The sequence below is a fragment of the Hippocampus comes genome, unplaced genomic scaffold (assembly GCF_001891065.2).
Source record: "Hippocampus comes isolate QL1 unplaced genomic scaffold, H_comes_QL1_v1.1 scaffold367, whole genome shotgun sequence".
Lineage (NCBI taxonomy): Eukaryota > Metazoa > Chordata > Actinopteri > Syngnathiformes > Syngnathidae > Hippocampus > Hippocampus comes.
In genome coordinates this window covers 46,721-56,800 of record NW_017805741.1, presented here as the reverse complement: position 1 = coordinate 56,800, position 10,080 = coordinate 46,721, and the positions used below count along the sequence as shown (strand labels likewise).

At 54.7% G+C, this 10,080-nt stretch overlaps 2 protein-coding genes across 8 annotated transcripts in view; both read left to right on the top strand.

The window, feature by feature from the left end:
* The first annotated feature begins 406 nt into the window (after positions 1-406).
* Positions 407-6,662, top strand: mfsd1l (major facilitator superfamily domain containing 1-like). Its single transcript, XM_019883590.1, has 13 exons — positions 407-556; positions 1,451-1,551; positions 1,633-1,727; positions 2,226-2,281; positions 3,151-3,294; positions 3,422-3,580; positions 3,649-3,764; positions 3,848-3,948; positions 4,020-4,131; positions 4,248-4,385; positions 5,284-5,423; positions 5,494-5,605; positions 5,829-6,662. Exons 1-13 carry the CDS (start codon positions 535-537, stop codon positions 5,961-5,963), a joined length of 1,431 nt encoding a protein of 476 aa, XP_019739149.1. The 5' UTR covers positions 407-534; the 3' UTR covers positions 5,964-6,662.
* Positions 6,663-6,992: 330 nt separating this feature from the next.
* Positions 6,993-10,080, top strand: part of LOC109524021 (actin-binding LIM protein 1-like) — a 9,620-nt gene continuing 6,532 nt past the window's right edge. For 4 of the 7 annotated variants that reach the window (XM_019883585.1, XM_019883587.1, XM_019883583.1 and 1 more), the window contains exons 1-2: positions 6,994-7,586; positions 9,314-9,439. In XM_019883585.1, the coding sequence (XP_019739144.1) occupies positions 7,292-7,586; positions 9,314-9,439 (421 nt within the window). In that variant the 5' untranslated portion in view covers positions 6,994-7,291. Of the gene's footprint in view, positions 7,587-7,841; positions 8,081-9,313; positions 9,440-10,080 lie in introns of those variants that run through there. The other 3 variants (XM_019883586.1, XM_019883589.1, XM_019883588.1) reach the window with 2 other exon arrangements.

Below are 10,080 nucleotides of genomic sequence, written 5' to 3'. Positions count from 1 at the left end.
GGATCACGCTACGGTGTTTGTTGAGGGCCAAACTAACGAAAACGCGTTTTAAACTGATTGGTCGCCCCCCCCCACACACACACACCATATAGTAATAAGATATACGTTTTGCTCGATAGGCACAATTGGAGTCAAAAGGTGAAATTTCTTGAAACGAAATACGATCACATCCACAAAATGGAATAGCTACTGGAACAACAGCGCCATTTCCTTCAAAAAACGTCCTTCTTGCTGTTCCGTAATTGTTAGTTGTCGTTTTTATTGTGGAAATGTATTCATTGAAAAAGAACGAAATTCGACAAGAGGTAATACTAAACGTTGTCAATAGTTATTTGGCGACCATCACGTGAGGGTTGCAGCGGCACGTGCGCATGCGCGTTGTCGACGCTGATTTGTTGAACGCGACGTTCCTCCACGACGGGGCGTCGTGGGATTTGATACGTTCGCCCCCTTGCAACAACAGTCCATGTCGACAATCCTGGAGTAGCTCCTGTGAAGTGGACTTTTCAGTCAGTCGTCGTTTAACCTCACAGCATGGCGCAGCCGGCGGAAAAAGGTACGTCGGAGCCGAACGCGCGATCCCTCTCTGCGGAACCGGCCCGCTCAAATGAGCAACTCGGCAAATTTGACCGCGGGGCCGAAAGGCATGAATAGGAACGGAAGAAAAGGCGTGGAAGTGGATGAATCGATGCAAACGGAAACGAGGCCTGTTTTCCAGGGACTCGGCGTGCGAAGTCGCCTAACTCGCCATTGAAAACAGGACCGCGTCTTGAGAGCCTGCGCGAAACGCCACACGCTGTATGAGGGATGTCGTGAACATTGGTGGGCTTTGCCCTACTGCGCGATGGCAAAGGAAGGCGACCGCCGAAAGACGACTAGGATAGGCTCCGGCACGCCCGCGACCCTAGTGAGGAGAAGCCCTTTGCATCTAACACGTGCGGTGTCAAACTCAGGCCCCGGGGGGCCAAGTTTCCCTGTTGCAACACCCTCCAGGACCGGAGTTGGACACCTGTGACCAAAGCGCCCGGCCTGATGGATGGCAGGCCGGGCCGGGCGCTTTGGTCTGAAACTACAGTCTCACCTTTTGTCTCGCCCCCCCCCCAAAACAAAAAGATCCTATTTGCCCCACGTTTCTTTGAAAAGGCTCATGACAGCGACGTATTTACTCTTGAAAGTCGCAACCTGAAATTGGGCCCCCGCGTTGAGCGCCATTGACTGGAGCGTTGCCTTCCGCGGGGCTCCCTTCTCGCCTTGCCGCTCGCAAAAAGGCCTCGTGGAAAAGGTCGCGCCGGCTCACGTGAGCCGCTCGTTTGCGGGGGTTGCTCGTCGTTCCCGAGGCGGACGTCGTTGCTGGTTTGCCAACCGCGCTCTCGTTTGTAAATTTGCAGCCGTGTTGTCAGTCGTCCGGGCCAGCGAACTCTCTTCATGGGGTCAAACGTCTCTTTTCCAGGTTACTATCGCTTCGTGGTGCTGTTCTTCAATTGCCTGCTGACCTTCGGCTCCTACTTCTGCTTTGACATGCCCAGCGTCTTGCAGAACCAGTTTCAAGGGGTATCCAAAGTTTGGCCGAGTAGAATCGTCGCGTCTCGCGAATGGCACGCGATGAACTCGGCTCCTTCTCCCGCCACTCAGAACCTGACGTGTCCCGATGCGACGGCGGACTGCGCGGAGGGCCTGGGGATGACGCCTCGGGAGTACAATCTTCTTTACGCTATCTACGCGTGGACGTAAGTACGCGCGCGCGACGGCCGTCGGGCTCCCGGCGCCCTTTGGGGGGGCGGAACTTTTTCTTCCGCCGGCCCTCAAATGCCACGCCTTCAAAAAGCCGGCGGTGTCACCCAAAGGACAAACGGCGAGCGTACCCGAGGTCAACGTTAGCCCGCGCGAACAAGCCACCTCCGGCTGTTAGCCCGCAGCCAATTAGCTTCCATCATTGACAAGCGTTTCAACCAACGTGTCTCGGGCAACTTCCCGGACTCGTTGTGAACTTGACGTTTGCGCAGGAAACCATTTCGCAGGACAGAACGCACACAGGCGTGACAAAAAGTTCCACGGGCCATCTTTGCTCTGCCCTTTTTAAAATGATGCGCCGTGATGTCTCGTTCTTTGTATTTGACGGAGCTCCTTGGGGGCCACCCCCTTTGCTCCCGCTTGCAAAGGTCTGCCGCCCCCGTCGCGCATGTTCAACGTCAACACGGTTGGATCCTGTTTTCTCTCCTCCTCAGGAATGCGGTCGTGGTGGTCCTGGCTGGCTTCCTGATTGACAAATTGGGAAACCGATGTAAGACCATTTCAATCTTACTGTGTCGATGACATCGCGACTATACGCAAACAAATGAAAGAAATCATGAAAAGTGACCAAAACAAATCATGAGAGCTAATGGGAAGCGAGTGAAAATGTCCTTTGTTTTCATGTTTGTCAGCGATTAGCTTTCGGGGTTCATTTCATTGTCCTCTTGATGACATCTCGGGCTGATATCAGACGCGACCCCCCGAGCGCTCACTCTGCTCAGATATCATCACTCGCGGCTAAGGGGCGCGTTTGCGCGTTAACGGATTTTGTTGCCGTTTCCGTCAACACGGTCGGGTATGTCCTGAAAGGACAATCCATTTCACTCGACTGACGTCGAGTGGAATGGATTTCAAGCAAGATCCTGAAAAACGGAAAGTGGAAACGCAGCCTGCTTTTCCATCTGGATTGCGAGACATCGATTTCTTTTTGGGTCCGTCTTGACTTCTCTCCTTCTTCCATTTGCGTGCAGCGTAAGAGCCGCTCATCGTCATCCTCTTGAACAAAGACGTGCGAATGTTGGACCGGCGTCGGTAGCCAGCGTGCATGAGGCGGAGTCCTGTTCTGTGACTTTGGTGTGTGTGTGTGTGTGTGTGTGTGTGTGTGTCTCCCCGCAGTCGGAGTGTTCCTGTTCTCCTCCTTGTGCGTTTTGGGCTCGTCCCTGTTCGCCCCGGGCTCCCAATTCAAAGGAAGTCCCTACCCTTCTTCCATTTGCGTGCAGCGTAAGAGCCGCTCATCGTCATCCTCTTGAACAAAGACGTGCGAATGTTGGACCGGCGTCGGTAGCCAGCGTGCATGAGGCGGAGTCCTGTTCTGTGACTTTGGTGTGTGTGTGTGTGTGTGTGTGTGTCTCCCCGCAGTCGGAGTGTTCCTGTTCTCCTCCTTGTGCGTTTTGGGCTCGTCCCTGTTCGCCCTGGGCTCCCACTTCAAAGGAAGTCCCTACCTGCTGCCCCTCATGCTCACGGGACGACTCCTCTTCGGATCGGGCAACGGATCCCTGACCAGTAAGGGCTCGCCGTCAGCTCGCGCAACCCGGCGCCGCATCGAATCAGACGCCGGCGGTCCCGGGACGAGTTAGCCGGCCGCAGGTCTGCGGCGGATCCCGACTTGAATCGCGCTCTCCTCCCGGAGTTGTCCAGAACCGCATCACCGCCTTCTGGTTCAAGGGGAAAGAACTGGCCTTAGCCTTCGGGCTGACCTTGGCCTTCTCGCGCCTGGGCTCCATCCTCAACTTTTTCCTCACGCAGCGCTTCGAGGCCAAGTTTGGCATGCAGTGGACCCTCTGGGGCGGTGAGTGGAAAGACGCGGCCGGACGCCGTCGGCCCCGCCGCCTCGCTGCCATTTTGCCCCTTTTGCAGGCGCGCTCCTGTGCGCGCTGGGCTTGATGTCGGCCGTCGTCGTCAGCTCCCTGGACAAGGTGGGAATGAGGCAGCTCGGTCTCGACGGGGCCATCCGAGAGGAGTCTCGCAAAGTGGTACGACCCGACCCGACCCGTGACGTACCCCGTCTTGGCTTCCACCAACTCCTGCTTTAGGATGAGTCTTTTTGTCCGTGCAGAGGATCGGGGACGTGAAGCGGCTGTCCCTGAGATACTGGCTGCTGGTGCTCACCATCATGTTCTTTTACAACGGCATTTTCCCCTTCATTGCCGACGCCAGGTATCGGAAAAGCAAAGCGGGCCAGCGGGCGGCCTTTTCCAGACGCTCACCTTTCGTGATTTGTCGCGCAGCAAGTTTGTGGAGGACAAGTACGACAACTACACTCAGAGGGAGGCGGCCTACGTCGCCGGCGCCGTTTACGACAGCTCCCTCGTCCTCTCGGCCAGCGCCGGTGTTCTCATTGTAAGTTTTGCTTCTTACCCGATTGTGGGGAGGAGGCTTTCTTTATTCTTTTTTTTTGGGGGGGGGGGTGAAAAGCGGTCAGTAGCTAACTTTGTTTGTGCCGGTGCGTTTTTCAGGATTACGTGGGTCTGCGGGGGATTTTCGCCGTGGCCTGTGCCGTGTTGACGCTGCCGGTGTTCGGACTGCTGGCCTTCACCTTCGTGGCCCCTCTGGTCTCCACCATCTGGCTGGGGGTCACCTACTCCTTTGCTGCTGTCAGGAAGCCTTCTTTTCTCATTTCCTCCATCCATCCCCGTTCTCATCCGCTTCTCCTCGGTGGGGGGGCGGTCGCGGGCGCGCCGGGGCCTCTCTCGGCCGTCTTCGCGCAGTAAGCGGGCGACACGTCGACGAACGACCGTTCGCGCTCAAACTCGCACCTCGGGACACTTTCCAGTGTTCTTTCTCATTTCCGTCATTGGTATTTTCCTTTGTAAAGTCATTCTCAACCGCTTTCCGTATTCATTGAATTTGTTTAGATTTTCCTCGATATCGAACGGCATGCAATCTTTTTTGGGAGCATCCATACCTCTTCTTCCCTCCTATTTCATTTTCTTCCTTTCTTTCATAAGTATTTATAGTAAGCGTGCATTTATTTTATGCATTAACCAATACAATAACGCTTGGTGAGGGGGGAAAAAAAAATAGAATTTTCAAAGAATTATTTTAAATCTGACAAAAAAAAATTCCAAGCTTTATGTGGCGCATTACTGTCATTATTTGAAATTAGCTTTTTTTTTAAAAAACTATTTCTCGAGTTCTTACGTGATCATGCAATCGGCTGACAACTTCACGCCATTCAGCCCTTTTTTTGGGGGGGGGGGGGCAGAGTTTGTCCGTAATTGACACCTCACTCAAAGGTTTTGTCATAGGTGGTGCCAAAGCACTACTTTGCTTTGCCTTGTCCGATTGGAGCTCTTCCCCCTCACGTCAGTGTGGTTCCTCAACATCTAGATGGCTTGTAGCAGACGGGGCTTTGGGGGGGGGCCCTTTTGCGGCTTCTCAGGAGGTTTCCCAAAAGGGATTCATTCGCCGGGAGGGAGGGAGGGATCGATCTCTTGAGAGGCTGAAGTTGCTGTTGGAGCCGTAAGAGTCGGCCACGGCGCTGTGTTGCAGGCAAGCATGTGGCCATCTATTCCTCTGGTGGTGCCTCAAGCCACCGTGGGCACCGCCATGGGCCTCGCGACCTCCGTCCAGATGATCGGGATCGGCATCTCCAATCTGGTTGTCGGCCAGATTTTGGGCACCGAGTCCAGGTAGGAAAGCGCGGCCGCTCCGTTCGGGTGCATAGCGAGCGTTGCCGTTTGCCTTTTCCCGTCCACTCAGCGACAGCAAGATTCCGCTGTGGCGGTGGCAGCGGATGATGATCTTCATGTTGGCCAACACCGTCGCTTGCATCGTCACGTCGTCGCTGCTCAACGTTGTCGATCACAGACAGGTCCCGCCTCTTTTCCTCCACGTCGTCTCTTGGAAACGTTTGCTATTTGGGAGTGTCGGGAGGCTCGAGTCGGATCTGAATCGCCAACCTTAGAGCGCGGGCCTTCCGCTGCTCAATTGACTCAAGCGGGGCTTGCGGATCACGATGCTTTGGGGGCTGGCGCATCCGGTTACGGGTCCTCCCGCCGCCTCCGTTTTTTAGGACTAAACCGTTTTTTTTTTAGGGCGGGACTCTGAACAAGTTGACCAAAAGATCGGCACGGGCCGAGAGGGAGCCTGACACGGAGCCGCTGTCCCGCGGAGAGCAAGCGGAGGACGAGGACGAGGATGAGCCGCCATCGCGCTCCATCAACTCCTGACTTCTCCAAAGTCCTCAAGTTTGAACATTTCTCTCAACCTCCTCCCTATTTTTTTTAAGCGATTTGATTTTTGATTATGATTTTAGGGAGGCTGGGGGGGGTTGATTGAACTTCAAGGATGTTGACAAGAACCCCCCAAAAATCTAGTAGATCCTTGATTATTCAAGGGTGTAGTAGATTGCTTTTTTTTTTTGTACTCAAAATGTATTGTGATGATGATTTTAACAATAATGTCGAGGTAGATAAAGAAAAGATGATCCACACAAATCAAATCATCAAGCACGTTGTATCGATCACAACACAATGACGGTTTATGTTGCGACAGCGCTATAGTTGAGCGACTCTCGGTTTGATTGCCAACACGTCCACTGTGGCCAGTGATTTATAGATGCTCCTGAATAAGGGAATTCAATCAGATTAAAAAAAAAAAGTGTGTGCAGATATGTCCTTGATGGTCTTTGCAGGAGCTCATTTGAAATCTCTGCAGATGTTTTTTTTTTTTTTCTCAAACATAACCGTAAATATGTTTAAAATAAATTTTTCTAAAAGTACCAGATTTCTCCTCTTCATGAGTGAACTGAAGTGCGTGCGTGCGTGTGTGTGCGTGAGAGAACATTGCCAAAGCACGTTTTCCAAATTCCAGCCTGTAGGTAGAGCTATGACATTTAGTTGACATTATTCCAACTCCTATTGATTGCATTAATGCATGAATCCCCCCGCCCTGTCCAAAAGAAGCTGGGGCTTCTGCCCTCACGACCTGGCTCTTAGTCCAGCAGACAATCTGTGTGGATTTGAATCCATCGCAAGCCGAGGCAGAAAAGCGGCCCAAATGGCGAGCTTGTCGGCGGGCTCTGTGGCGCAGGCTTGATTGAACCACTTGCGCTCTTTTGAGTCGGATTTAGCAGCCGGCGCATGGATTGGCGGTTTGAACTTTGAGCGCCCCGTCATCCGCTGTAAGTGCACAAACGTCGCGGGGGGAACAAAGCTTTTTATTGATTTAACGGGGGGGGGGGGGTGAGGGGAGGGGGGGTCAGAGCATGGGGACCAGGCCATTTGCCGCGACGCTCCTGCTGATGTCTGTCTCGCCACCGCAGCTATTTTCTTGCTTTCCTTCCTCAGCTGCCGTTCCGGGATGGCGATGGCGACATACTTGGAAGAATGTTACCCGAAAAATTCCGCGTTCACCGTGAAGATCAGCGCTAAAAATACACCCGCCTTAATCTTCTTACAGGACCTGTGCGGCCCGACGGACCGCGCCCGCGCGCGCGCAGGTTGATCCTGGAGCGCGAGCTCATCGGAAGCCCGACCTCCATCCAGGGTCCGCTCGGATGGTTTCTCGGCTGGAGGGGCTGTGCCGCCCGGACTGCGCGGACAAGATGAGCGCGTCGGGCCGCCTCGGCCTCAACAGCCTGGGCCGCATCTGCGGAACCGGGCCGGGCGAGGACTCGCCGCGGGCCAAGGGCAAGAACTCGGTGAGGCGCATGTCCGTCATCGAGGACGGCCGCGTCGCCGAGGTGCTCTACCTGATCCCCAAGCGCTGCGTGATGGAGCAGCTGCCGCTCCTCAATCCGCACGACTACGTCCTGTGTGAGAAGTTGGCGGCCATACCCGCTGATGTGTCAGGTACGCGCAGGCGCACGCTCTGCTTTTTTGAATGGGGGGGGGGGGGCTTGTGCCTTCCTTTGGCGTTTACCTTTTGCTCTTTTTGTTTTCTTGAAATTGTATTCCTTTTAATTGCAACTTCAGATGAGCTCCAAAATAGCGAACTGAGGTCATGTTTCGCCTTTTTCCGAGGGCCCAAGTGCTCGCGACAAATTCGACGCCTTTTTTGATCTCATAGAGCGACCACCGCGACTTTGTCACGGTAGAGCATACTGAAGAGAGAAAAAAAAGCAAACTTCCCAGCGATGGATGATTTCATTTACACCCGCGGCCTTCATTTAAAGCGCACGCCGCTGCCGGTGCTCTCGGACCGCCCCCCCGCCCCGCCCCCTTTCGCCGCACGCGTCACCCTGAAGCGACGGTCCGGCTTGCTTCCGTTCTCGCCTTGGTCCGCCGCAGTCGACGTTTGTCCTCGTCAAAAGACGTGCGGCCGGCCGGCGCCATGAAAGAGCAAGGTAGCGTGCGCGTGCGCGGGAGACGTTTTGCTCGTGGAAATGATGCGGGGCGGCTTCAAAGCTTCCTCGCGCGATGCCTTCTCATTTGGCAGCGCGCACCACATTCTTCTCGGTGCTATTTGGAGCGCTTTGCTTTGTCTGTCTGGTTTGGAAAGCGCTTCCGTCAAACTGTTTGGAAATGTGCGCTGTATTGATGCTGCGGCAACGCGACGGCGATTCGTCCCCCCAGTTTATTTGTAGAGCTGCAAAGTTTCCAAAAATGTCGCGCCGACCCAAACTTGCGACGTTGACGGAAGTCACAAAGGGGAAAAGCCGCTTCCCAGCTTCTGCTCCGATCCGTCTCGCCCTCAACCTCAGCGTGCGTCTTTCCAGAAATGAGGGAGAAAAGAATTCAGGAAATGGCTCCTTTCGACCACTTAGTGTTTTGTTTGTGGGGGGGGGGGGGGTTAGGTAGGCTCCTGTATTCTTTCGTGAACCGTCCGCTGAGTCAGGGTGACTCTTCTTTCACTTGCGCCGATAAGTGGAGGAAAACGCTTGCCTCCTTCCGCGTCTTCCTGAGCTGACCCCCGTGACCCTTTTTACTGACACGTGACGCATAGCCAAACGGCCTCCCTACTTCTCTGGAAACGATTGCGAACAACGTTGTGAAAGACTTCCCGTCCGCCCGCGCCAAAATGAACTGCGATCCTCCAAATAGATCCTCGGCCGCGCGCGATTAAGCGGCCGTCTCGGGTTTCTCTCGGGCTTTGCCGTCTTTCTAAAAACGCCGCTTGCTAAGACGTGACATACGATATGATATGAGCATCTGCACCAAAGTGCGGTTCGCTTTCGGCGTGCTCACGCGCAACGTCGAAAACCTGCGCTCATCCACCCGCGGATGAGCGGCCCGAGCCGGAGGAGAGCACAACCCGCGAACATCAACCTGTGCGAAGCGTCTTCTTCTAATCTCCTTTGTGAGCGCCTGCGCGCCGGCTATTATCATGGCAGCAAATCCCTCCTGTTGCGGGGCAGATTTGGGGTCGCGTACCCACCTTTCACAAGGCCGCGTGTTTGCGTTTGGCCAAGGGAAAAAAAATGTAAAAGAAAAAGAAAGCCATCCATACAACGCTGCCGATGTCAGACGGGACTTTTCCCGTGGCCTGAGACGACATCGCACGGGTGTGCCCTTATTGCGGCCTCGAGCGAGTGTGTGCAAAGATGGAAGGCTGACTCCCCGCGCCGTCTCGCCCGCAGTGCTTCACACTCGCCCTCCCGCGGCCAAGCCGCTCATCAGATGCGTCAGATGCGGGGACGTCTGCAAGGGCGAGGTGCTGCGAGTCCAGGCCAGTCACTTCCACGTCGCCTGCTTCACCTGCAAAGGTGGGTCCGCCATTCCGACGAAAGCGCCCCGGAAAGCGCCGGCAGCGGCCGCCAAGGGCTCCGCGCCGCTTCCGGCGGTCGGTGGCAAAGAGCGCGTTCCCTTCTTGTGAATCCGCGAGCGTTTTTGGACCCGTTTCCTGAAAGCGGATCATCCGATAGCTCGATGGAGTCACGGCGCCGGTCAGATCTTTCATTTTAGGGTTTGGCTTTTGGATGGCGCGACCCCGAATCGGAGCAAAGGCGGCTGCCGCTCAGGCCTTTTTGCAAAACGGTCCCTCTTCGATGTCGCCGGACAATCGCACGCTGGAGCGAGGGCGGCACGGGACTCGCGTTCACTCGGCAGGCCCGCCCGCGTCTTCACCCGATTCTCTTTTTCCGAGCACGATTCCGGTTAAGATCGCATGCAAACTATTTTCTTTGAAGAAAGATGCTATATCCTAGACTGGAGAAAAAAAAAACAATCACATTTACCTTTGCACTTGCCCCAAAAAATTGCCTAAGCGCAGGAGTTGAAGAATGACTTTGGCCAGAATGCTTCTGTCACTTTCCGTACTTCTACTGAAATACTTGTGCCGCCTCGACAAATGTTGGCAAGCGGCTATCCCCCCCCCCCCCCCCCATTTAATGTGGCAAAAAAGGCT

What these genes read in the sequence shown, in the direction of transcription:
- mfsd1l (XM_019883590.1), top strand. Translation starts at nt 535, where the DNA reads ATGGCGCAGCCGGCGGAAAAAG. An exon ending in TGACAAATTGGGAAACCGAT is followed by an intron (nt 2,282 to 3,150) that starts GTAAGACCATTT and finishes GTCTCCCCGCAG; the next exon opens with TCGGAGTGTTCCTGTTCTCC. An exon ending in CCCTTCATTGCCGACGCCAG is followed by an intron (nt 3,949 to 4,019) that starts GTATCGGAAAAG and finishes TTTGTCGCGCAG; the next exon opens with CAAGTTTGTGGAGGACAAGT.